This window comes from Alternaria novae-zelandiae, assembly GCF_023758075.1.
Source record: "Alternaria novae-zelandiae strain BMP 2774 chromosome Unknown scaffold_1, whole genome shotgun sequence".
Lineage (NCBI taxonomy): Eukaryota > Fungi > Ascomycota > Dothideomycetes > Pleosporales > Pleosporaceae > Alternaria > Alternaria novae-zelandiae.
The window spans coordinates 657752-683055 of NW_026056961.1; the positions used below are offsets into that span (position 1 = coordinate 657752).

Consider the following 25304-nt stretch of genomic DNA (forward strand, 5'->3'; position numbering starts at 1 on the left):
CGCAGCTCCCGGCGCCGATTGCTGCGCTCGAGGCTTGGAGTCATACCAAATTATTTACGCAGCCGCACCTCTCATTCAGCCGGTCCATTGAGCGACTAAAAGACGACAGTAGCTTCCTGTATTACGGTTACCTTCGTATACGAGTACTGCGACATTCTCCACACCCCGCCAGTCGCTCCTTCCTCCCAACTTACCCCTCCAAAGACCCCACCATCGCACACGAGAACCACGCGAAGCCCCCCAAGAGAGCAGACAAACCGCCAAAATGCCTACCATCGGTGTGGATAAGGCGGCCCTCTTCAAAGAGCTGGGCCGGGAATATACCTACCAGGAGTTTGACGACCTATGCTTCGAATTTGGTATCGAGTTGGACGAGGACACAAGCCTGAGCACCAAGCCAGAAGATCAGGCGCAACCACCACAACTCAAGATTGAGATTCCCGCAAATCGCTATGACATGCTATGTTTCGAGGGTATCGCCATGAACCTCAAGGTCTTCCTTGAGAAACAAAAGCTGCCCAAGTGGACTGTTACTGCGCCCAAGGGAGGAGAGCTGCAGGTGCTCGACATCAAGCCTGAGGTATACCGAATGTCTGGAAATCGGTAGTGGAGTTGTGCTGACTAGTCGCTTCACAGACCAAGCAAATACGAGAGCTCTGCTCGGGTGTCATACTACGAGGCATCAAATTCACCCAAGAACGATACGACTCCTTCATCGCGTTACAAGACAAATTACACTCCAACCTGGCGCGTCAACGGACACTTGTATCCATTGGAACACACGACTTGGATACGATTCAGGGCCCCTTCTCATACGAAGCACTACCGCCAGAGCAGATCAAGTTCGTGCCCCTGAAGCAGGACAAGGAAATGAACGCGAAGGAGCTCATGGAGTTCTACGAGGTCAGTAAACATGAGATGTCCATGTGTAGCACCATTCTGACCCTGAGTAGAAAGACAAGCATCTCGGACGCTTCCTACACATCATTCGCGACTCGCCTGTCTACCCCGTAATCTACGATGCGAACCGTACCGTCCTCTCCCTTCCGCCCATCATCAACAGCAATCACAGCAAGGTTACACTGGACACAAAGAACGTCTTCATCGAGATCACTGCGACCGACAAGACAAAGGTCGAGATTGTCAACCACATGATGGTCACCATGTTCGCTGGGTACGCAGAGTCGATCGAGCCTATCAAGATCAACTCGCCCCACAATGGAGAGTCAAGAGAGTCGCCAGATCTGTCACCGCGACAAATGCAGGTTGAGGTGGACTACCTGAACCAGGTCACTGGCCTCACCTTGTCACCCGAGGAGATCTCGAAACTCTTGTCGCGTATGGGCCATGACGTCTCACCGTCTCAATCCGACAAGAACATCCTCGACGTTTCGGTACCTATCACAAGAGCGGACATCCTGCATCAAGCGGATATCATGGAAGATTACGCCATCGCATACGGCTTCAACAAGCTGCCGCGAGTATACCCGAACAAGACTGCTGCTGTCTCCGCGCCATTACCCATCAACAAGCTCGGTGATATCGTCCGGATAGAGTCCGCGTCATCGGGATGGACCGAAGTCATGCCTCTCATCCTCTGCTCGCATGAGGAGAACTTCGAGTGGCTGAACCGGAAAGATGACGGAAAGACAGCGGTGAAGCTTGCGAACCCCAAGACGGCGGAATACCAACTCGTCCGAACATCGCTACTACCGGGTCTGCTCAAGACAATCAACTCCAACAAGCACCATTCAGTACCGATGAAGATCTTCGAGGTTAGCGACATTGGTCTCGTCGATTTGGAGCAGGAGAGGAAGAGCAGGAACGAGCGCCACTTCGCAGCCGCATTCATGGGTAAGACAAGTGGCTTCGAACAAGTACATGGTCTGCTGGACAGGCTGATGCTCATGCTTCGGTCGGCATTCCTCACGCGCGAAGACGGACTAAAGAACGAGCAATTGCAGGGCTACTGGATAGAAGAGGTTGATGGTAAGTGGATAGGTTGCGCATCAGAAATGGCGCAGATATACTGACTGGTCACAGACCCGACCTTCCTTCCTGGGCACTCAGCGGCTATCAAGCTCAACCTCGGCGGTAAGAACCACACCATCGGTGTCTTCGGTATCCTGCACCCGAGTGTGCTGCAAAAGTTCGAGTTGCCGTAAGTCGCTTTCAGCTTGTCTCGCAATGTAACTGAGATGCTAATGATCGTACAGATACCCAGTGAGTACGCTTGAGTTCAACCTGGAGATCTTCTTGTGAGATGCCACGCCAAGGTCGCCTTGCCACATAGTCGTCGCCAAAACTGCTTTGGCGCAATAGATACCTACAGCGCATCCACAAATTAAGATGTCATGACCGAATTTCGTCCAGATCACAGCAGTACCATCTTTTGATCCCCAGCCCTGACCTTCAGCGACATGTAAACGTCTCCCCATACTTTCTAGCAGCACTGATAACGGGGTTGCTTCGCGTTAACCAACAAGTCAAGCTGGCGCTTCCAAACGAATGTCTAACCCTTGATAGTAACAGTACGCTTGTGAGTGACTGTGGTTTCTTGGGGGCCAAAACCAGCTGATTTGAGATTATCAGGACTAGCTTCTAAGAAAGGCTCGAGGCTTGTCTGGAAGCGCATGCTCCAGCAGCTTGTTCTCAGCGCGTTTGGTCCATTCAAAATACTCGGCGCATATCGTTACCCGTAATGTCTCGGGTTTGCATGTACGTGCGACGCGAGAAGGTACCGTGCCACACGCGTGCAGCGGTCAATACCGTACTGGTTCACCCCCACCATCGAACGCGAGCAATCTCATGACTTCTCTCCACTTTCGCTATAATCGCACATATCACTACTGTTTGACCCAGGAGGTAAACATCCATGTTTGACTCGTTGAACTATATTCACACGACACCGAATTCGCCATTCCTGTTTGACCTCTCAGCATGATCAGTGGCAGGTACCACGAAGTGCTTGAACGGCTCGGAAAGGCGGAACCGTCAACAGTGGACGAGTGCAAAGCTGTATTGGAGCGCATTCGTGTCAACAAAGGCCACATCGACGAGGATTACCGACTGGATTTGGAGAAGCTTTCCCACGGACATCGCGACCGGACATTGTATGTTTTTGCAAAACAGCGCAAGCTTGAGGCAGCTTTCACCAAAAGGTTCGTGTTGCAGGTCAAATCATACTCACATTTTATTAACTGATGCAGCATCTCCCAGCAGCTTTACTCGTCCAAGTATCGTTTCTTGTACGAACTTGTTCAGAATGCTGACGATTCGCTGTACAACGAGGCGCACAGCGCATCTGTACTACCCTTTCTCCGATTCAAGATCGCGCCAGATGCTTTCATTGTGGAAACAAATGAAGATGGCTTCAGACTAGCCAACGTTGAGGCAGTGTGTGCGACTGGGGAAAGCTCGAAGAAATCGTCAGCTACCGACAATCACATCGGAGAGAAAGGCTTCGGATTCAAGTCTGTGTTCTCCATTGCAGAGGACGTGCACGTTCAATCTGGACTCTGGTCATTTCGGTTTCACCATCGGCGCGGAGACGACGGTCTTGGTATGGTGACGCCTCTGGACGCCGAGCCAGTCCCTCTCCCTGAGGATGTGACTACAAGAATAACTTTGCGCCTCGCGAGGGATGCAACTGCAGAGTACCGGGGTCTACTCAATGCTGTCGCAAGCATGCCTGATACAACACTCTTCTTCTTGCAGAGACTACGCAGGTTCCGTATTCATGTCACAGACCCAGACCTGGACGACAAAGAAGTAACAACTACTTTCGAGAGAATCGCACTTGAATCTCCCCCAGGTCGCGTCCTTATTAGGCGCCAGGAAGAGTTCAACGATGAAATCACGGTCGACGAAAGCTTGTATCGTTGTTTCACTCACGTCGTCGAGAACATGCCAGCACACGAATACCGGGAGGGTCGCGGATCAGCGCGCGTCGAGTTGGCCTTTCCAGTCGACTCCACAACACAGCAGCCAAAGCTTAGCGAATCTGGACATCATGTTTTCGCTTATTTACCATTGCAGCGTTTGCAACAAGTTCAGGTAAGATCATCTCATGTGAAGAAGAAGTATACTAATCCATTCCGTAAGTTCCTCATCCAATCAGACTTTGTCACCTCTGCAAGCCGCGAAAGTGTCGTTGATTGTACGTGGAATGAGTTTATATTCCATGGTGTGGCGAAGACGTTCGCAATGGCTGTTGAAGAGTTCACGAAAGACGGTGATCCCCTGGGGTATTCTTGGCTCGATTACCTACCTACCGGACTAAGCGACGATCGATGGAAACCAATGCATCGACTGATTACAAAAGAGCTTGCAGAGAAACCTATCCTGCAGACTTGGCGACAGCGACGTCTTAGAAGACCAGGAGAACTACGTATACTACAGAACAGCATGCTCTATGGCGGCAAACCGATCTTGGAGGCTATATCGGATGATGTCGACCTTGCCCCTGATTACATCCCTAAATACGTCTCTGAAGTGATTTCCCTTGGGGTACGTCGGGCAGGTCTACCTCGCATGATGAAACGGCTAGAGACTGATGTCCTGACCGTCACCTCGAGATTGAAAGCCACGGAACCGCACGATGCATGGCACGTTGCATTTGCATCCTTGTTTTTACAGGCATGGTCGATCAAAGCCCCCGATGTTGGTGTCCAAGATAGACTGAGGAAACTGGCTATTATACCTCTGCAGAATCGTCGGCAGTGGACAGGCGCACCAGGGCAAAGCAGCGGTGGGAGTTTGGATCATATCTACTTCTCTGATGTCGACGGCATCAATATTCCCAGCTCTATAGGATTGAATCTCCTCGATACACACGCGTCTTCGAATCCGACGCGCAAGGCCTTCTACACAGCACTCGGTGTCGAGGAGTGTTCGCATGAGTTTGTCGTGGATAGGATCAAGCAGATACATGGCCGCGCCAACAAAGCTCCTGCTGATATACTGTCCCATCTTCGATACCTTTTCTGCGCGAACGAGGAAGCTTCGCTGCTCAAACAATGGATCTGGGTGCCGACAACAAGCGGGCATGTGAGAGACTCTGCAACGTTATACTTCCCGTCAGAAGAAGCCCATCATCTCCATCAAGCTCTTGCTGGAATTCATCCCTCGAGATATCAGGGAATCTTGGAATTTGTTGACAAGTCTCTAGTCGACTGGGAAGAAAACTCTGCGAAGGACCAGCGTGATGCGTGGGAAAAGTGGTTGGAGCAGGCGACAGGTGCCCGATACTATCCGCCTCTTGTATACGAAAATGCAAAGACGTCTTTGCCAGAGCTTTCCCCAGCTTTAAGGGCACTCTCCGAGTGGAAATGTCGTGCATTTCTAGACATGCTCAGACAGCATTGGCACGATTACCAAAAGGACGTCTCACGCATCGAAGCCCAGCTCAGGAACCTAGAAGTACCATGCGCCGTTATAGCTGGTGAGCCTCGGCAAGACGAGGCTCTTCAAGACACATACCTACCTACGGTCGACGTCATTGATCAAGTGCTGACTCTTGGTCTAACCCTGGGCACGTTTTCAATACTCGCTATACCTGATTTTCGCCGGACGTCGGACAAGCTTGACAAAGATGGCCGTGTGAAGTGGCGATTTTTGGAAGAATTCGGCGTACGTAGCGAGGTAGATCTCGAGTTCTACGAGCGCGCTCTTCAGGGTATGAGGTCAGTGGCTCAAGATCCTGATTTGGGAATTCTGGAGAAGATATATGCGGGCCTAGCGAAGTTCGCTACGGCAGACGATCACGACGATCTTTGGTACGTTCTATTCATCCCACCCTCTTCAACCCAGTCACAAGGCTCATTGAAATAGCGAACTCTTCTCCCAGGAGCTGCTCTGGATACCCAGCAGTAGAAGCTGGGTAGACAAATCCTCATGCGTCTGGCAGGGCCCAGCCTTCTTGCGATACAAGAGCGTGTTACACTCACACTATGGACATATTCCTGCATTGTCTAGATTCTTTCAAGGAACTCTAGATGTACCAGATGCTGTCCCCGAGGATGTTTTGGAAGAGCTGATCAAACGAAGGCAAGCTACCGATCTCACAACCACCCTTTCCGTTGCAGGAGACATCTATTCATACATCCGTGATAATACAGTCCGTGACGAGGAGTGGCAGATACTGAGGTGAGTTATCCTTGTTTAATCCCCCCCGCGTGATTTTCAATTCTGTGCAGCTTTGGATCGAACATACGATGTCTACATCGTTACCCGAGACTGAGCTCAGTATTGGAAAGCTTCAATACATGTTAGCAGCACCACCGAAAACACTCCTTAGCCGCGTTATTTGGTTCATCCTTGTATGTGCTAACAACCTTTAGGACGCAGTTCCAGCAAAACGATTTGATCTTGGGCACGAATAACACCTGGCACACCCTGGAGACGTGTGTGTGGCACAGCCGTTTCTTGCTTTCCGGATACGAAGACCTTAGCTCCATCTACCCACAATTGGAAACCTTCTTCGTGAAGCATCTCAAAGTCAAGAAAGTCACACCGACTATGGTTATCAAGGAGATATCGAAAATGGTCAGGAACAAATCGCCAGACTACGATAATATCCGAAAGCGGCTCGTCGACGTCAGCAGGATGCTGACTACTACCAAGCTGGATAAGGCAACTAAAGATGCGCTATCCGATCTTGCGGCAAGCAAGTTCCTGCCCAAAAGACTTGCCAATGGCGGTACAGTCCTCCTTAGCCGTCACGATGCCTACGCTATCCGGGACCATACTCGATATGGCAGCGCCTTTGAGGGGCATGACATCTTACTCGACTTCTCCGTTGAGGAGGTTCAAATTATGAACGTCATGTTCACGCATACCGGTATCAAGAGGTATTATCTCTCGTCTTTGGTGGTCGAGAAGTCCACGGTCGAGGAAGATAATGAGGAAGACGATGCCCTTACGCAACAACTGCAAGTGAAAGCGTACGCTCTGTATTGGTGAGTCTTTCCTCATATGAAAGCCACTCTGTGCGATCAGTCAAGCTGACTCTACACAGCTGTGCTGCGAAGTACAAGAGTGTGAAAGCTCTCCATGGAGATCACTCACTTTTCGACACTTTGTCAGCGGTTCGGATCTCCAGAGGCGATCTCGCGACCCACCTGGTCATCGACAACAAAGACCCAGACCTTCATCTTAGTGTTCGAAGCGAGCGATCATTCATACACCATGAGAGAACGGCAGACGGTCTAAGAATCTACGTACCCAAAGGCCCGAAGCAACGTCAATCTTCCTATCGATCACAGCTTCCGAAACTGCTTGCAGACATCATGGAAGTCGACGACAGCGCACGTCATGACATCTCTGTCATCATTGGTAGCGACCTCCGAGCCTTAGACGACATCCTGGTCGAGCTCGATATATCGTGCGTGTCGTGGATCACAAAGCCAGTCTTGAATCTACCGGACGATGAAGATGAGGATGGGGATGAGGATGAAGATGATTCATCGTCGCCGTTTGAGCCGCGACACGTGCACAATGCTGAAAATACAAGCACGCAAAGACGCTCTTCTCTAGTCTCAGCAAATGGGTCTGTGAACTCATCCGAGTTCACCTTCGTCGAAGATGTGACAGCTAGCTCCAGACATGCGGCCTACAGTCCCAAAGCAAGTCGCAGCTTAGATCAGGAGCGTATTAACCGCCTTCATGGGGCTCTTGGTGAAGCATTTGTAAGTCGTCGCGTCGAGTGACTCCGTATCCGCTTACTGACAGTTGCAGGTTTTTGAAACACTCGCCGCTCTCAATTTGACCGACTTCACGCTTGACAATTGGCGCAGTACGATTCGCGGAGAGCTCTCACGCTATCCGAGATACGCCGGCATTGCCAACTGGCAAGGTCGCGAAACAGCGGATATTGTCTACACGGATCGCGATGGTACGCTGACGCAATGGTTGAAGGGGAGATGCACAGGTGGCTATCCTGCTAGTAGTACTGAGCGTGACTTCGCGAAGCACCCGATCGAATACTACTTCGAAGTCAAGAGCACAACAAGTGCTTGTGAGACGAGGTTCTTTCTGAGTGCGGGACAGTACAAACTTGTAAGTTGTCTAGACTTCCTTAACAAATATGTGGGATGAGTTTCGTGGGCGCATGACTGACACAACAAGCAGATGCATGAGATGGCTGTTCAAAGAGACCAGGAGGCAACCAGAATGTATGTCATTATGCGAGTGTCTTATCTTTCGTCGGACGACAAAGGATTGAAGATCTACGTTGATCCTGTACGACTGAAAGGGACACATGTTGATTTCGAAGCGGAAGGGTGGGTTGGACAGACTTTATGATGTGCTGTATGCTAGCAGAGACACTCGCTCGGTATGACAGATGGGTTCTCGCATGCGATGCCGTTACAGCCGTGTAGCAAGATCTCAAGCACCGTAGCTCTGGAAAACCATGCGTAGCGCATCTCTCTTCCCAAGCGCAATTTCTACGGCGAAGCTTTAGTTTGTGGGGAAGCCCGTAGATCATTAGTTCACGCGTGCTGACGTCACCCACTTGGCGTGTAAATCTCGACCAGAGCGGATGTGACGGAGGCCTCACCTCCACTGATTCTGGACCACAGCGCGAGAACATTTGAAAAGGGCCGTAATATCTGCGCGACTTCTACCATTCTGTGTGCATCTCGGCATCAAGCTTTACATCGCCTTCTTGACGTGCCGATTACCCGCAACTGCTCATACCGTTCCTGACGCGGCCTCAAGCCTGGATGTCATTGTGCATGCGGCGAACCAAGTTTTCAGCAAATATACATCCGTCTATGCGGTAGTCAGGGTCTTTACACTGGCTCAGTAAGTGCTTTCGCGCCGTTCATAGCCCAAGAATCCAAGCAAGCGCCTCCGACCCGGGACTTACCAGACGCTAAGAGCCCCAGACTCCGATGGCTGGGCATGTAGACCTTCCAGAAGGCTGCTAAACTTACGAGGAGCTTATTTGCACGCCAGCACGCAGCCAGCCATGGCCTCAGGAGCACTTCCGACGTGTCTTTGGTATTGACACGGCTGACCTTCCATGCTACTCACAGCTGTGCCGACATAGCCTTCTCGTCATCCACCAGCATCTATCGTTTCGTGGACGTTGATGGTGAAGATGCATCTCGCCACGAGATCTTGGTCCGATGAATATGCTAGCATATGACGACCGAAATCGAGGATGGCATGTGCATGTTCGGTATACCAATAGTGACGCTACTCTAGATGCACCTCTCGCAGTATATATATCGAGTTCCTCTCCCTGTATCAATACTGTCATCTCAAAGCCATTCAAGACATTACATCTTCTACAATTGACTTGAAATAACACTTCCATCGCTTCCCGACACATATACCTCCTAATCCAAAATGGCTCCCCGTGCTGTGCACTTCATCCGCCACGCCGAAGGCTACCACAACGCAGAACACAACGAGAAGATCCCCGACCCCGACCTCACACCGAAAGGCAAACAACAATGCAAAAACCTTTCGGAAACATTTCCATTCTTTGACCGCATCGACCTAGTCTGCGCAAGCCCCATCCGCCGCACCATCCAAACGGCTCTCATCAGCATGGAGCCGTGGTTACAATCCGGAAAGCGCAACATCCTCGCTCTTCCCTTAGCCCAAGAAGCTACATCTGAGCCAGCCAACACACCAAGCGATGTAAAGCGACTTCAGAAGGAATTCGGCGATGTATGCGACTTCCACAGGTGCCTGGACACCTACACCGACTTCAACACCAAAGAGGGCAAATGGGCACCAGATGGCGGTTCACTAAAGGCGCGCGCCTTGGAACTTCGCCGCTTCTTGCGTGACCGTGACGAGGAGGAGATTGTCGTGGTGTCGCACGGCGACTTCCTGCACTACGTATCTGGGGATCTAGATGAAAACGATTGTCAGGCACATGGAGATTGGCAGAACACGGAAATGAGAAGCTATCGCTTCTTTCCGGTTGATCATGAGGATGCGCTATTGCAGGAGACAGATGAGAGTGTCAAACTGAGGGATGCGAGTGCGCCGGGACAGGCCATGGGATCGGCTAAGGAGGGCACGCCGTGAGATGCGATTTGGTGAGCGACAATGATGCGATCGTGCAGTTTAGCGAGCTTTATCTGGAATGAAATCCATTTTGAAAAGATGCGTCTCATTAACAAAATCACGTTGAGATGGCATGAGTGAACGATGGATGTCGAAGTGCTGATGCTGAGAAGGACGGATGTTTGTTCCATGCGCAGCTGCCCCACAGCGCGGAGACGGCGAAACTTGCTACTTCCAGCAGCGCTAGCCCCGGGGGTGCCTTCCACGAACGCGTGCCATCGCGGCCTTGCAACACCACCTTTCTACTGTCCTGATAATATAAGATGGAGTCCTTCGCTATGAAGACCGTATCGCACCTTCTACATGTTCCCCAACATAGCCGACATCCTTGACTCCGCACCCATTACACCCTGCACCTCCGCACCAGGTACCCCTGCATCGGAGACAATGGCTAGCGACACGATCACACACATCGTGCTCTTCAGATACCGCCAAGATATACCATGGACGGACCTAGAGAGCCACTTCAAGTCCTTCATGGCCCTACAACACAAGTCGCTGAATTCTAACACCGGCAAGCCGCTCATACAGTCGCTGAAAGCCGGCAAAAACAGATCGTGGGAACCTTTCTCCAAAGGTATGACACATGGTTTCGTGCTAGAGTTTGCGAACCAGGAAGATTTGGACTATTATCTCACCACTGAACCGGTTCACAAGGCCTTCTCCAACGCCGCGAAGCCGCTGATCGAGGACAGCTTAGTCGTAGATATCAAAGACGGGGTGCTGTTCGGTTCTGCGGCTGAACATCCATTTGTGAAAGGAGATGGGATCAGGAAGGGTACATGCCATTGCGAGAGTGTAAAATGGACCGCAAAGCTCGAAAATGCCGAGCACGTACTTTGCCACTGCTCGACGTGCCAAAAGCTTGGTGGCGGACCGTACTCCTGCAATCAGATCATACCGAAAGAGGAACTGCAGATCGTCTCCGGCGAGGAAAACATCAGGCAGTATCGGTATAAAGGTGCTAGTGGTATGTTCACTTTGTGTCGGTGAAGGAGGAAAGGCTGACTGGGTGCAGGCAAGTTCGTGCGATGCTACTTTTGCAAAGTTTGCACGAGCCATATTTATCATCATCAAGACGTTATGCCGGACAAGATCATCGTGCGCACTTTGTTACTGGAAGGCGGTGAGGACATGCCGGCCACGGCTGAGATATTTGGTGAGGGAAGGCTGGCATGGGTACAAGAGCTCTCGAAACAAATTTAAGCGCGAGTTCTGGAGACGCAAGGAATGTGATGATTCAGAAAGGGATACAAGCGCAGTGGCCAAGGATGCTGCCTAATGTGGCACAGCTACTTCATCATTCAAAACGAACAACACCTCACTACTCGATATCTAATTGGAATCCCGAGTGCGAAACGCATCTTTGACGGTGTATCGTTGATCTCGCCACTGGATGGAGCCGCAGCGACATGTCTCATCTACTCAATCTACCAACAGAGCTTCTCATCGAGATTCTGTCTTCTTGCTCTTGCGCCGACATTAAGAGACTATGCGAGACATGCCGCTCGCTGTACGACGTCGGTGTATGTGAGCATTCCTCAACTTTCGCATAGCTACTGACGACGAGTAGATGCCAGAGTTGTACCGCAACATTGACTTGAGCTCACATAATGCTCCCATCGACTGCGCGCCTGTTTACGACGGGCTTCATCGGGTGCCACCCGACTTTACAAACAGAAGGTGGGGACGCCTCGACTTGGACGTATTTGAGAAGCAGCTGCAATTTACCCGAACTTTGCAGCACGATCCGGAGCTCGGTAAGCACGCGCATGTGCTATGCTGGACAATCTTCAATTTATTTGAATGCGATGAGACGGCTTGGGAAGACGGAGAAGTAGAAAGTTTGGAGCACGAAATGAAGCGCTTGACGGATGAATACCCAGGGTCGGAAGATCTGTATATTGACGGACATGGAAGCTACGGTACGCAGATACGTTATTTGAGGTGTTGATGCTGACTATGTTAGGCACTCTTTGGCGCACGTTCCGTAGCCTTGATAACGTCTCCGAGATTGACCTTTGCTTCACGCAGTAAGTGTTTGGCTGTTTAGCGATGATTGTTTACCGACTTCTAAAGGTCATGCGATCCTCTACTACTGCCTTTGATATGCTTTCCTAAAGCTACTTCGGTGCGCTTGAGTGGCTGGGTACGACGCGACGTTGTCAATTGCTTCTTCCAGGAGTATGCCCACCAACTCAAAGCACTTGAGTTACACAACCTGTTCCAGTCTGACGAGTTTGACCCGCCTTATCCAATGTTTGTTGCCGTCCAAGACATGGTAGACTATTTGCGGGAACACGAGGATGATGAACGCACTGCCCTAGACGACCGGTACATGATGGGATTGCTAGATTCTTACGTTGGGAATTTTACTGCTCTCACTTCTTTGTGTATCGCTACCGTCGGCAATTCCTTTACGAATGTTTGGTACGATACAGAAGAGGGCAACCAACGATACTCTGAATGGGCGCGCTTCATGCAATCCGTTCGGCATACCCTACGTTCTCTCTCCTTCAAGCAGGGTTACAATCGAAATGAATACGACTCTCCAAGAGGCATTCGGCCACCGTGCCCGCATTATTCGTATCGGCCAATGGATCTCATGTTCCGACAATGGATCTTGCCCGTTCTATTGGAAGCTCCATGGCCTCATGTGAAGCAGATGGAGATCAGAGGCGTTGGAAGGCATGTGGAAAGTATGGTTTCAGATCATACACCGACAGAGCAGGAGTCAGCCGAACCAGGTCTTCAGCTTGGTTTGATATCGCATCAGTCACGGGATGGTCGTGCGGAAATCAGGAAAAGCCTCGCACGCATGGCTTTTCCGTATGAGAAGAGAGAGGAGCTATTAAAGCTACTGCCTGAAGGTGCCAGACTCATCGTCGAAGAAGAGCAGGAAAGAGATTACGAAGAGCTGCACTGAAACATTGAGGGCATCAAGTACATCCTCGCAGTGGGGTGGTCGGCCACAGTTTATAGAATATAGATGTCTTACAAGTTCAATTACAAGAAATGGCGAACAGTTAGCCAAAAAATCATATCGCAAATGGTGTCACGAAAGACCAGGTGCTCGACAATATCCTCACCCACAGCGCGCGGCTAAACTCCCACATGATGTGGGGCTTCAACCCCATTGGGCCATGCCGAACCAAATCCTTCCTTCTCAGCCAGAGACCGCAAGGATGCGCAAACACGTTGAATACCCGCGACCTGGGAAATGTTAATTGATGCTTCTCATTCGTGGAGTCAACAGCCACCGAAGGAGCGGGCCGTGGGCATTCGAGCCGCGGCTCCACTTCATATGTAGGTACGAGTAATGTGAATACAGCGAGCGGCATGCATGTTGTATAGAGCATGCCGCATCCCGACATTTGACTCCTAGACACTATCTGATGCGTGGATCTAGAATGAATCCTTCGGTTCGGTGTGGCGTGGGTTTTTGTTCATTTATCAAGATGGGTCGACGAGGCTTGGTCGTGCAGCGCCTACACGTTCACTCCTCTTGACCAGACGTCCTTTCGCTATGTCTGCGCGCAGATCTTTGTTGTTCTTAGCTGCGAACGCTATCGGCGTTCTTGGAAGTCCGGTTGCTTTCCGCGATGTCGCACCTGCCGCCGCCACAGTCTCCACGAACTCGCCTGCCGGAGTTGCGCTTTTCCCGAACGAGGCAGTCCAACTGACCAACGACGCCCTGAATGCGGCTGCTCGCCAAACCAGTGAGGTTGACGTGGTTTCACTTTTTGGCTTCGACAATAAGGAGGAGACGACGGATGGAATCAGCAGCGGTCAATGCAAAGTCTTCCCAGGCGATTCCGACTATCCGGAAGAAAGCGTATGGTCTACCTTCGACAACCTGCTGGGAGGAGCGCTCATCAAGACGACTCCCATCGCTGCACCATGCTACAAGGACTCGGCCTGGAATGACTATGATGAGGCGAAATGTGCAGACATTTCTGCTAGATTCACGACGTCCGATCTCCACACGAGTGACCCTACCTCGATGATGTGGCCGCTCTTCCAGGGCCGTACATGCATGCCTACCGACGACCCCAGTGACACCTGTACGCTAGGTGGCTATGCATCTTACTCGATAAATGTCGAGAATGTTGCCCAGGTGCAGCTGGGTGTCAACTTTGCCCGCAACATGAACCTCAGGTTGACTGTCAAAAACACTGGGCATGACTACATTGGAAAGTCGTCTGGCGCGGGTGCTCTCAATATTTGGACACACAATCTCAAGGACATCCGGTTCATTGCGAGGTACGATTCGATGGAGTACAGCGGCCCAGCGTTCAAGGCTGGTGCTGGTGTCCAAGGGTTCGAGATTCTGGAAGCTGCCCGCGATCACGATGTCACGGTCATGGCTGGTATCTGTGAAGTAAGTCATCGTGGTAAACTGTATGTCAGAGAAGCAACTACTAACCCTAGACGTAGACTGTTGGATGGAGTGGTGGTTATGTCACCGGAGGTGGCCACTCACCTCTCGCGTCCATCTACGGCATGGCCGCTGACCAAGTTCTCGCCTTTGAGGTCGTCACCGCCGACGGGCGTTTCGTTACTGCCTCTGACTCTAAGAACTCCGATCTCTTCTGGGCCCTTCGCGGAGGAGGCGGTGGAACTTTTGGTGTTGTGACTTCAGTTATCGCCAAAGCCCATCCGAGAATACACGTTACCAAGTCTGTCTTCTCCTTCCAGGCCCCAGTCAACGACTCTGCCAACTTCTGGAAGGGCATCAACGCTTACATGAAGCGATTCCCTGAATTCACCAACGCTGGCACTTATTCTTACTTCTGGATCTGGAACTACGGTACGACGCTCGACTTCCAGATGACACCCTTCTTTGCGCCAAACCACACCATTGAGTCCTTCAACGCGCTTACGAAGGACTTCTTCGCCGACCTCAAGTCTTTCAACATCTCAGTAACTCCCAACACGACTTACCACGACGACTTTTACTCTGCCAACAAAGGCTCATGGGGCGCGGATACGCTCGGTGTGACCACCATTCGTCAAGCTACCCGTCTCTTCCCGAAGAGCCTTTGGGCAACCGAAGAGAAGTTCAACTCTTTCTACACCACTATCAAAGACACAGTGATGAACGGCCATACGGTCGGTGGTTACCACATGGCTCCGGGTAACCCTTTCAAGCTTGACAATGCTGTCAATGAAGCCTGGCGCAACACCCAGTCTTTCTTGATAACCGCAAACATGGTTCCAGAGCACGCGACACCGGCTCAATTGAAGGAAGCATCCGACTACCTTACATACGACATCATGGACTCGTGGCGTGCACTCGCTCCGGCGTCCGAGGGTGGCGGCGTCTATCTCAACGAGGCGGACATACAAGAGCCAAACTGGCAAACCGACTTCTACGGCGCAAAGCACTACCCGAAGCTGCTCGCTATCAAGAAGAAGTGGGATCCTAAGGGCGTCTTTTACGCCACCACTGCTGTTGGCAGCGAGGACTGGGAAATCAGGGATGGCGAGCAGGGTACTCAAACTCAGAACGGACGATTATGCCGTGTCTAATTTCGCGGCTTGTCGTGTTTCGGCCTGATTATGGATAGTGCTGCGCTTTCATGTTGTATACACATACACCCCCCGGTTCAAGTGCCTAGCGTCCGTTTCAGTCAGCGAATGAGCAGCCCTGGAGAGTGAAGAAACTTGTTGAAAAGCAATGGCCAGCGAAGATTCTGGAGTCATCATGCGCTGTGACCGAGCTGCGCTGGTTTCTTTTGGGGTTATGCTTACTATCCGACGAGTCACGACGTCTCTGCTTGTGGTGTTCTGTCTTGATGCTCAGAAGTTGTGAGACACCTTCTCAACGTTGCGCGTCGCCAAACATGAATAGTCAAGACATTTCAATAACACGATACTGCGCATTGAAAGAAAGAAGTTCTTCGTTTGGATCGGAAAGGCGTCTTGCATGCCCGACCACAATGTTGATACTCGTCCCCCTGAGAACGCGTTCGTGCTTTCCCCGCCCACTAGCGCAAATCACAGACGCGTCGCAACAGACGTCATAAGGATGGGGTGATCGCAATGCCGCCCTTTCTCATTTATCTCTACTATTTTCCTCTGAAACAGTGTTTTTGCCATCTCATTGCGCTCCGAAGGTTGTCGCCATTTTTATGGTTGTCGGAATACAATCACATCAGGATTGCGCAGTTCCAACATGGCGTATATGAACCCATACCCAATGCCGACTTTGGAGAACCCAACTGCGTCTTACCCGCCCATGTCGAACCAGCCTATGCCGCATCCGCCCATGTCGAACCAACCTATGTCGCGCCAACCTATGTCGCACCAGCATATGTCGAACCCGCCTCCTATGCCGCACACGATCATTTCGAATGCGCCTATGCCAAACCCGACTGTGTTAAACCCGACTACCTCGAACCCAACTATGCCTAACCCGAGCATGCAAATCACCGATGATGACGAAATAAGTTTTGAGCTTGAGAACAGGCCTGTGACGGAGAGTTGCGATGTCTTACGGTATGCGATTTTTCTTTTAGTGACAACGTGCGCGTTGCGTGTTTCTACGCCGCCACCTTGTACAAAGGAATAAAACGAATGGGTCTAGAGCCTACGTCGATGTTAGGCCACCTACTTTATAGGTTTCTATGTCAATGTAGGCTGCAGACCTGTTCAGTTTTTTCCTAGGTTGACGTACCGCCATGAACATCTCCGATTCTCCATGATCTGCGTACAGTATCTGATTTATATGCAGGCGTAAGATACGCACCTTGATCGACAATGGCGAAATGAAAGTGGGCGAGTTCCAAAAGGCAGTTGGCATTACCCCCAATGCGTACTCGCGATTTATGAGCCAGCACGGGAAGGACAAGGGAGTTGAGTCTTCTGTATATCCGGCAGCGTACGCGTTCTTCCAGCAGCGCGAGATGGCGGGCATTAAGACGACCGCGAACAAGAAGGCGAAGAAGAATGAAGGAGACGCGGCGAAGGATAGTGTGCCTAGTGTCGATGATGTTGAGCTGGATTTCGAGAAAGAAGATAAAGTACCAGTATACGGTATGCTTTCGCACCACCATGACGGAAGCGATGTGAGGACTGACACGCTGATAGATACATGCGACGACGTCCGCAAGAAGATCAACGTACACCTCAAGAAACCCGGCGTGACCCAGGCTGCGTTCCTTCGCGCAGCCTCAGCGTCCTTCCACAACCCATCCAAGACCCTCAACGCGCGCCAACTCTCTGCTTTTCGCAGCAAGAAAGGTGCTTTAAACGGCAACACATCCGGCATCTACTATGGTGCGTACGTCTACTTTGAGAAGCTACGCATCAAAGAGGGAAAGCCCAAGAGCAAGAAGAGGCAGGAGATGGAGGAGATACATGCCAAGGATGGCGGAATCGACACAAAACATATGCAGGACCGACTTACTACCCTGGAGGGTGACCACTGGCACCATGATGCCTATGGGAGGACGATTCTCAACGGGGAGATTCTTGAGTAAAGGTTGGGCGAGTGCCCTTTGCCTTGTAATATATGTGTTCGATATGTCGTGGTAATAGAGTGGTATGTACAAGTGACGTCCAATGTGTGTGGATATCTGATGGACCCAACGCCATAAACGCCGATGCTTGATTGTGTGAAGCCGCCGAAGTAGTGTAAGCCGCTCATAGTGTGGCTGCTGCCTCAACAGCTCCAGCCAGCTTGAACGTCTTCGGACTCGAGAAAACGATCTCGACGGGGTATTTCCATTCCATAAACTTGGCCCATCCTGCAAAGATGTTAGCTACCTGCCATCTATCCGGTCATCTAACCTTGAAGATGACGTACCCCAGTATGCGGCCTTTCTGCCAAAGTATTTCCCCAGATATGGCACCATGACCATTGTCAACAGCAGCTCCAATTGTTGCAGCGACTCTTTCCACTCCCGGTCCGCATCTGACATATATTCTTCTTCATCGGCTGAGGAGCTTGTTGCCGAGGATGGTAACGAATCGATCTCGTCGTTGGAGGATGGCTCGATGAAGCTCTCGCTGTTGCTCAGGGACATAGCGGCGGTGACGTTGAATCGTTGACAGGAGAGGGTGGTGGATGTATGACTGGATCGGCGGACTACCGTAGCAGCATTGGCGATAGTAACGGGATCGCGACGGCTATGGTAGAGGCGCGTTCGGTGAATGGTGTCGGAGCGCTCCAGCCAATGAGCGGAGGTGGGGCTTAGCGGCAGCTGTCACGTGACGCAAATCTTGGCACTCAGCGTTCGACTCACACATGTGTTGCGGCGAACTTTAGGGTGACCGCCTGCCTAACTCTTCGACTCACCACGCCTACATATCACTACACACTCCGAATCGATACCAGAACATCTCCAGAACTCACTGAACATCGACAACACCAGTGCAACCGCAATCATGGCTGATACTGTACGTCACAGCCCCACGTTCGCTTTCGAAATATCCTGTGCCTTGAAAGTGGGCTTGCTGCATGCCAGCTTCCTAGCTGGGACCTATTTCTACTTCTCTACAAATAGCGACATACTAACAGACACCCACGCAGGCCGATCTCCCTGACCGCAAACCCCGCAAGTCGGTCCAATTTTCCGAAGGTGCTACGATTGTCGACAGCAACGGCGACGTTACCGAATCACTAGAGATGAACGGCGACAAGGACTCCGCTGAGGGCCACGCCGCGAGTGCTGGTAAGATGGAGCACACACTGGAAATACATCAGTCGCTGACAAGCGGGGCTACAGGCGACGACAAAGAGGTCGAGGAGGTCACCGACATGTTCGCTGATCTCGCAAAGAAGGTGAGGCGCAAAAAGCATGCGCAACTATGAACATCTTGCTGACAAGATGCAGAAGAAGAAGAAGTCCTCCAAGAAGAAGGAAGGCGAGGAAGAGGACGGCGCCGAGGGCGACTTCGCCGCGCTGAAGAAGAAGAAGAAGTCCAGCAAGAAGAAGGTCGAGGACGACTTCGAGGCCAAGCTCGCTGCCGCCGGCGGCGACAAGCCCGAAGGCGAGGAGGAGGTCGCTGCTCCCGAACCTGAAGTACAAGAAGGCGACATGATGAAGGGCACCGGCATCTGGGAACACAACTCGACGACCCCCATCTCGTACAACCTCCTCCTGAACCGCTTCTTCACGCTCCTCCACGCACAACATCCCGACCTCGCCAGCTCGGGCACAAAGAGCTACAAGATCCCGCCCCCACAGTGCATGCGCGAAGGAAACAAGAAGACCGTCTTCGCCAACCTTGCCGAGATTTGCAAGCGTATGAAGCGTTCCGACGAGCACGTTGCTCAGTTCCTGTTCGCCGAATTGGGTACGAGCGGTTCATTCGCCGATCAGAAGCGCCTGGTCATCAAGGGTCGTTTCCAGCAAAAGCAACTCGAGAACGTTCTCCGACGATACATTGTCGAATACGTTACCTGCAAGACCTGCCGTTCGCCCGACACGGATCTCTCCAAGGGTGAGAACCGTCTCAACTTCGTCACGTGCAACAGCTGCGGATCGAGACGTTCGGTACAGGCCATCAAGACTGGTTTCTCGGCCCAGATCGGAAAGAGGCGGAGAATGGTGGGTTAGAGGAATTGATGTTATGCGCTTTACGATGTTCAATGTTATGCATGGCTTGGGCTGGGGATTCTCGATCAGCGGGCGCTACGGCTGTTGCTGTTATGACGCTTTTCGGCGGTATGAACGGTCATGATGATTCAAAGCAATGTCTGTGGAAGGTTCATGTACATTGAGATGAGTCAAAAGATACAGTCTAATAGACGTAGGAGAGGACTTGCTCAGTGCATGCGTAATATGTGATAGCTATAATACGCGCTGGGGAATAAGATGCAGACTAGCATGTGAGATATGGTGGGCGCTTAAGTCGGTCGCAAGTGGACCCTGATAGCTACGGTGCCTCCCGGAGCTCCCCTGCATCGTGGACGCATGCGAACATGTTTGTTTCTGGCCAACTCGAATCTGTTGATCCAAAATAGCTGCTCACGCATGAACGACTTTATGCTATTCTCTTACTCACCCGTGGCACAGGCTTGGCGCGTAGGCCAGAGCGAGGGAAGCGGGGCGCTGATTCGGCGGCTCGACAGACCCCGCTAGCCAGCAGCTGCGCGCTGGAGGCTGAGCAGCTTGACCAAGGAGACACCAACGGGGCGCGCGGTTAAAACGTCTATACTGCTTATGGTGCTGATGCTTCCGTAGACTAATCTAATCCCTTCTCCGCTCCTCTCCTCTCTCCTACATTGCGCGTGGTTGCTGCTAACATCCCCTTGCCTTGTTCTCTGAGACACAACTGCAGTCGCGTCAACTCGTCGCCTTAGGATCGCAAGCTTGAATATGTCGGGATATCAGGGAACTCCACCACCGGGCGGGAATTACTACCCTCGTGAGTCGCGTGTTGCGAAGTATGTGAAAGCAGACTGACGAGAAGTAGCACCGCCAGGTACATCTACACCTTCCACATTCGTCCCGTCATATACCAAACGCTCTTTCTCCAGCCTTCCAACACTACGATACCTCTCCTCCTGAACAGCCCTCTAACATATACCAGACCAACAGGGCCAGCAGCAGTACTATGCGCCTCCGCCAGGCGGCCAGTCCTATCCTCCACCACCCACATCCCCTCCCGCACACCAACAGCAGCAACAACACTACCCACCTCCGCCAGGTGGAAATGCCGCTCCACAACAACACTATGCGCCTCCGCCTGAGCAACAGCAATATGCGCCGCCACCCGAGCAACAGCACTTCCCGCCCCCAGGCCAAGCGCAATCGCCGCCCCCGCCTTTCCAGCAGCAGCAGCAACAACAGCCGCCACAACAACAGCCACAGCAACCGATGAGCCCCGGCTTTGGTGGATTCCCTGGCGGAAGTCCAAGTGCGACTCCCTCTGGATATCCCGCCGAGAAGACGGGTCATCCAGGCATGGGCCACCAGTCGCAGATGAGCCAGCAGAGCATACCCCAGCAACCGCAATACGTGGGCGCGGGCGCGGCAGCACACACATCACCCGCTAGTGCCTCAGCAGACGATGTAGGAACTTTCAATGGAGGAAGCTACCGCGTTAGCCACCGGGACACAAACTCCATTCTCACAGTGCAGTTAGCCATTGGATGTCCTTTTACTGCTAAACCTGGTGAGTGTTCCAACACGAAATCCGTACTTCGCCACTATAGGGAGTGAAAGATGCAAAGGACGAATGGCTGACACAACCTCAGGCGCAATGATAGCAATGTCCCACACCATGACGCTCAAGGGCAACCTGAAGTTCTCCCTGAAGAAAGCCCTCATGGGCGGCGACATGTCCAAATCCACATACACGGGTCCCGGTGAACTTCTTCTCGCCCCTCCTTCCATCGGCGACATCACAATCATCAAGCTCGGTGGGAAGGAGACATGGTCGGTGGGCCGCGACGCGTTCCTGGCTTGCACACAGGGTATCGTGACAGAGTATAAGAGTCAAGGAATCGGCAAGGCCATGTTCAGTGGTGAGGGACTGTTTGTGTACAAGATTAGTGGGACGGGCGTGCTTTGGGTGACGAGTTTTGGCGCGATCATCAGGAAGGATGTAAGTTTCCATTCATCCATCTCCATGCCAGATTGACGGAGTGCTAACGCGACCGACTTTTCTAGCTCGCTGCCAACGAGAAATACATCATCGATAACGGCCACCTCGTTGCATGGAACTGCAAATACGTCCTCGAGCGTGTTGCAAGTGGTGGTATCATCAGTAACATGACGGCGGGTGAGGGCCTTGTATGCAAGTTCACGGGACCGGGAACTGTTTTCATGCAGACAAGGAATGCGGCGGCGTTTGGGCAGTGGTTGGCCGCGAATGCTGCTGCGCCGTAGGTCGCATGCCAAACACGATGTATGATGATATGGGATAGTTGAGTTCAACCATGAATCAGAACAATCGATACCACCTACCATCTACAACAATCCAAAGCCACAGGACTAAACAACACCCCCCAACCCTCCCCTTTACTTCGGCGCCTCCAGATTCTGCACCCCCTCGACCCTCTGCACAACCCCAAACCTCTTCCTCCCCTGATCAAACACCGCATAAACCCCCTTCAACCACGTATCGCCCAGGATATCAAACTCGCTTTTCCCCCTCGACTGAATCCCACCATACTGCATCCCACCCCCACACTTGGAAAACCCAAAATCTTCCTTTTGGACTTCAAACACCTTGTCACCGACCGCCAGGGCCAGCGTAGGTAAATCCGTGACTTTAGTCCCTAAGGGGAAAACCCACCCCTGATGCGCTTTATCAAACACCGCACCAGGAATGGTGCTGTATATCTTCTCGCACAGTGCGTCATCCAGCAGCGCCAGTGTAGTCCCCGTATCGGCAATCGCCGTGTTTCCAGGTGGTCGTTGGATCGTCTCGCCGTTTAGCATGGCGGTGGGCGAGGGGAACTGCTAGAACCCGCGTGAGGAGTCGATGGGGACGTAGTGCGGTTCTGAGACGCCGCAGCGGGACAAGACGGTGGGGTCGATGTAGCCGAATGTGTAGAAGGATTCTCCGGCGTCGAGGTCGGACGTGTCGCGCCAGGAGCCGAGGTAGCAGGTGAAGAGTTCGCTGGAGGAGGGGATGTCGGCTTGGGAGATCATCTGGGTGGGGGGTGTTAGTGGTTCGTGGGTTTAGAATTGAGTAATGATGGAAAGGCTAGAAAAGGGGAGTTGGTGAAGATAGGGAAGAGAACTGACCGATTCAACAGGCGTAGCCACTTTCTTCGGTTTGACAGTATTGATATGTCCGAATCCTAGACCTAACAGCCCGTCTCCTGCGCCCGAAGTGAACTGCGGACTGAGTTTGTTGGCGAGTTCAATCGCTTGGTTCTCGATGCATAGGCCGCCGAGAGTGACATTGTCTGTGCCGACGATGCCAGAAGCCGTGGAGCCTGTTAATCACCGTCAGATAAGAGGTCTCCAACATGTGCCATTCACGACTGTGAGGCTAGGTGGATGGGCGAGGGAGGAGACGAAGGGACTCACCATCCCCATACCTGATCCTCCAACTCGCACCCTCAGCCTTCTTGAACGTCTCACTAGCCTTTGCATCAAAAACGTTGTGTTTCGTCTTTCCATTCACCGCCGCCTTCTTCGTCGCAGGATCTAAAAGGGTAGACTAAATCCAAAGATCACTGCTCCCAGTATCAAAATGCAAATTCATCACCTGCGGCGGCGATCCAATCTCCACCGGACAGATATACAACGCATCATTCTGCTGATCTTCCGCTTTGACCTCGCCCGGTTTGCCCTCCTCTTCAATCTTGCGCAGAACAGGTTTTGTCTCTTTCTTGGCCGCGGGTTTGAACAGGTTCTTTACGGATTTCGTGGCGACGTCGAGGACTTGGAAAGGCCCTTCGGTGGTGGGCGCGAAGTCGTATTTGCGGAGGAGGGAGGCGTAGGATTTTAGGCCGGCGCGTTCGCAGGTGGGATTGGGGAGGATGGATATGCGTTTTAGGTTTGACATTCTTGGGATGCAAAGAGATATACAGGGGGGTATTTTGGAGGTTGGATTGAAGTAAGAAGAACGAAAATAGATGGTGAGGACCTTGTATATAGGTTGGTCAAGACGAGTCGCTTTCAGGGCGTAGCAATAGTATTAGAGTTATTTTGAGGGACGAGGAGAGGATGTGGAAGTAGGTGATGACATTTGCAGCCATGCGCGCGCTACCTGCCGGTCTCACAATGCGCAGCAAGAACGTGCGGTGAACCACGACCGGCTCCTGCTTACAGGCCATCATATGTATTCCTTCCCAACAACGTCTACGCTTAATCAAATGTAGTCTTCTTGCCCTGCGACTCAACAATCGCTTGACTCGCCCGTTGAGTACTCATGTGAGCAGCACCACTCTTGATATTCCTCGGGTCGACCTTCCGCTTGCCACCCCGTCCGCCGTTGCTCTCCCCAAATTCTTGCCTGCCTCCTCTTTGAGCTCCTCCTCCCCTGCCAAAGCCCCGCTCGCGGCCTGTATTCTCTCCATCCGCACCCTCCTTCTCATGGCCGAATCGCTTGTGATACCTCGTATGGTTGTCTTCGGCGAACTCACGACGCAATTCTCTCCCCATGAGCTTGTTGACTAGCCATTTCCTTTGCTTGACGGGTTTGCTGGTGTCGACTTCGGAATCGCTCTCGTCCCTGTCCTTCTTGTTCTTGAACGCAGACGGGTCTTTGAAGACAAAGCCCTTGACCGCTGCTGTCGCAGCTTCCACGTCCCTGAAAGTGACCCAAGCAAAGCCCTTGCATTTGCCAGAATCTTCAAACGTTGCCATGTGTATATTATCGATTCTTCCGCATGGTGCGTAGTGGTTCTTGAGATCCTCTTGGGTGACGTCGAAGGAGAGGTTGCCAACGAACACGCGCTTATTGGGAGGGTTCTTTGGTTTCGCATCCTTGGCTCCACGTCCGTTGTCCTGAGTCTCTTCCGTCTTGGGCTTGTCTGGGCGCCCGTCGAAGCTCTTTGCATTCTTGATCAGCAGCGCGCGGTTGTCCATCTTCATCTCCGTCAGGGCAATCGCCGAGTACATTGACAGCTCAGTAGAGAAGTCGACGTATGCGAAACCCTTGTTCATTGGCTTTGTAGTCCAACTCGGCGGCGGCGGCCTCGTGGGAGGGGGCATGTGAATGCGTGTGATTTGGTCGTCGGGGATCTCGGTATTGTCCGTCAAGAACTTTCGTAGCGACTCCTTCGTGGCAGACCATGGCAAGTTGCCGATCCATACACCGTATTCCGAGCGCTTCGCGGCATTCTCCCTGTCTTCAGCTGAGTTTCCGTCTGTCTTCGCCTCTGTCTTCACGACCGATGCTTCTCCGTCTGCGTCGGCGGCGGGTGTCGGGTTCAGCTTTGCTTTCTTGGCTTTACGAGCGGCTTTCTTGGAGGCGGGTTCGGGGAGGTTGACATCGATCTCGAGTTCTTCGGGCAATGCTTCGCGCTTGCGCTTCTTTGCGGGTGTCTCTGCTGCGTCCTCGCTATCGGACTCTGCAGCTTCAGCCTTCGACTCGGCCCTCGCGCGCTTCTTTTCTTTCTTTTCCTTCTTATCCTTTTTCTCCTTCTTGTCGCGACGCTCCTTCTTGGAAACAATGGCAATCTCTTCCGCAGAGGACATCTCTGTATCTGACGACATTGTAGCGTGGATGGTGTTGCGTATCGATACTTTGCGGCTCGAACTTTTTTCTGGGGCACTTTTCGCTAGCATGGCCGCGCTAGA

At 52.1% G+C, this 25304-nt stretch overlaps 9 protein-coding genes across 9 annotated transcripts; 6 read left to right on the plus strand and 3 right to left on the minus strand.

Annotated features, from left to right (window-relative positions):
* Nucleotides 1-265: 265 nt before the first annotated feature.
* On the plus strand, nt 266-8304 carry J4E88_000185 (uncharacterized protein; the record flags this gene model as incomplete). Its single annotated transcript, XM_049393865.1, has 15 exons — nt 266-580; nt 637-903; nt 954-1989; nt 2044-2161; nt 2217-2227; nt 2527-2539; nt 2955-3161; nt 3210-4056; nt 4402-4509; nt 4639-5777; nt 5833-6147; nt 6342-6959; nt 7019-7688; nt 7738-8058; nt 8131-8304. 15 exons carry the CDS (start codon nt 266-268, stop codon nt 8302-8304), a joined length of 6159 nt encoding a protein of 2052 aa, XP_049259694.1.
* A 1053-nt stretch (nt 8305-9357) lies between these two features.
* Nucleotides 9358-10050, plus strand: J4E88_000186 (uncharacterized protein; the record flags this gene model as incomplete). Its single annotated transcript, XM_049393866.1, has 1 exon — nt 9358-10050. The coding sequence occupies one exon, from the start codon at nt 9358-9360 to the stop codon at nt 10048-10050; it is 693 nt and encodes a 230-aa protein (XP_049259695.1).
* Nucleotides 10051-10392: 342 nt separating this feature from the next.
* On the plus strand, nt 10393-11295 carry J4E88_000187 (uncharacterized protein; the record flags this gene model as incomplete). The annotated part of the gene is made up of 2 exons (XM_049393867.1): nt 10393-11059; nt 11168-11295. 2 exons carry the CDS (start codon nt 10393-10395, stop codon nt 11293-11295), a joined length of 795 nt encoding a protein of 264 aa, XP_049259696.1.
* Nucleotides 11296-13615: 2320 nt separating this feature from the next.
* On the plus strand, nt 13616-15621 carry J4E88_000188 (uncharacterized protein; the record flags this gene model as incomplete). The annotated part of the gene is made up of 2 exons (XM_049393868.1): nt 13616-14470; nt 14527-15621. 2 exons carry the CDS (start codon nt 13616-13618, stop codon nt 15619-15621), a joined length of 1950 nt encoding a protein of 649 aa, XP_049259697.1.
* Nucleotides 15622-16498: 877 nt separating this feature from the next.
* Nucleotides 16499-17573, plus strand: J4E88_000189 (uncharacterized protein; the record flags this gene model as incomplete). Its single annotated transcript, XM_049393869.1, has 2 exons — nt 16499-16590; nt 16826-17573. The coding sequence occupies 2 exons, from the start codon at nt 16499-16501 to the stop codon at nt 17571-17573; spliced, it is 840 nt and encodes a 279-aa protein (XP_049259698.1).
* Nucleotides 17574-17736: 163 nt separating this feature from the next.
* On the minus strand, nt 17737-18119 carry J4E88_000190 (uncharacterized protein; the record flags this gene model as incomplete). The annotated part of the gene is made up of 2 exons (XM_049393870.1): nt 17737-17840; nt 17900-18119. 2 exons carry the CDS (start codon nt 18117-18119, stop codon nt 17737-17739), a joined length of 324 nt encoding a protein of 107 aa, XP_049259699.1.
* A 361-nt stretch (nt 18120-18480) lies between these two features.
* Nucleotides 18481-21932, plus strand: J4E88_000191 (uncharacterized protein; the record flags this gene model as incomplete). Its single annotated transcript, XM_049393871.1, has 7 exons — nt 18481-18492; nt 18626-18767; nt 18822-18877; nt 18930-19650; nt 20632-21216; nt 21299-21648; nt 21714-21932. 7 exons carry the CDS (start codon nt 18481-18483, stop codon nt 21930-21932), a joined length of 2085 nt encoding a protein of 694 aa, XP_049259700.1.
* A 576-nt stretch (nt 21933-22508) lies between these two features.
* J4E88_000192 (uncharacterized protein) lies at nt 22509-23565 on the minus strand (the record flags this gene model as incomplete). Its single annotated transcript, XM_049393872.1, has 4 exons — nt 22509-22700; nt 22797-22990; nt 23085-23217; nt 23266-23565. 4 exons carry the CDS (start codon nt 23563-23565, stop codon nt 22509-22511), a joined length of 819 nt encoding a protein of 272 aa, XP_049259701.1.
* A 302-nt stretch (nt 23566-23867) lies between these two features.
* J4E88_000193 (uncharacterized protein) lies at nt 23868-25220 on the minus strand (the record flags this gene model as incomplete). Its single annotated transcript, XM_049393873.1, has 1 exon — nt 23868-25220. One exon carries the CDS (start codon nt 25218-25220, stop codon nt 23868-23870), a length of 1353 nt encoding a protein of 450 aa, XP_049259702.1.
* Between the last annotated feature and the right edge of the window lie 84 nt (nt 25221-25304).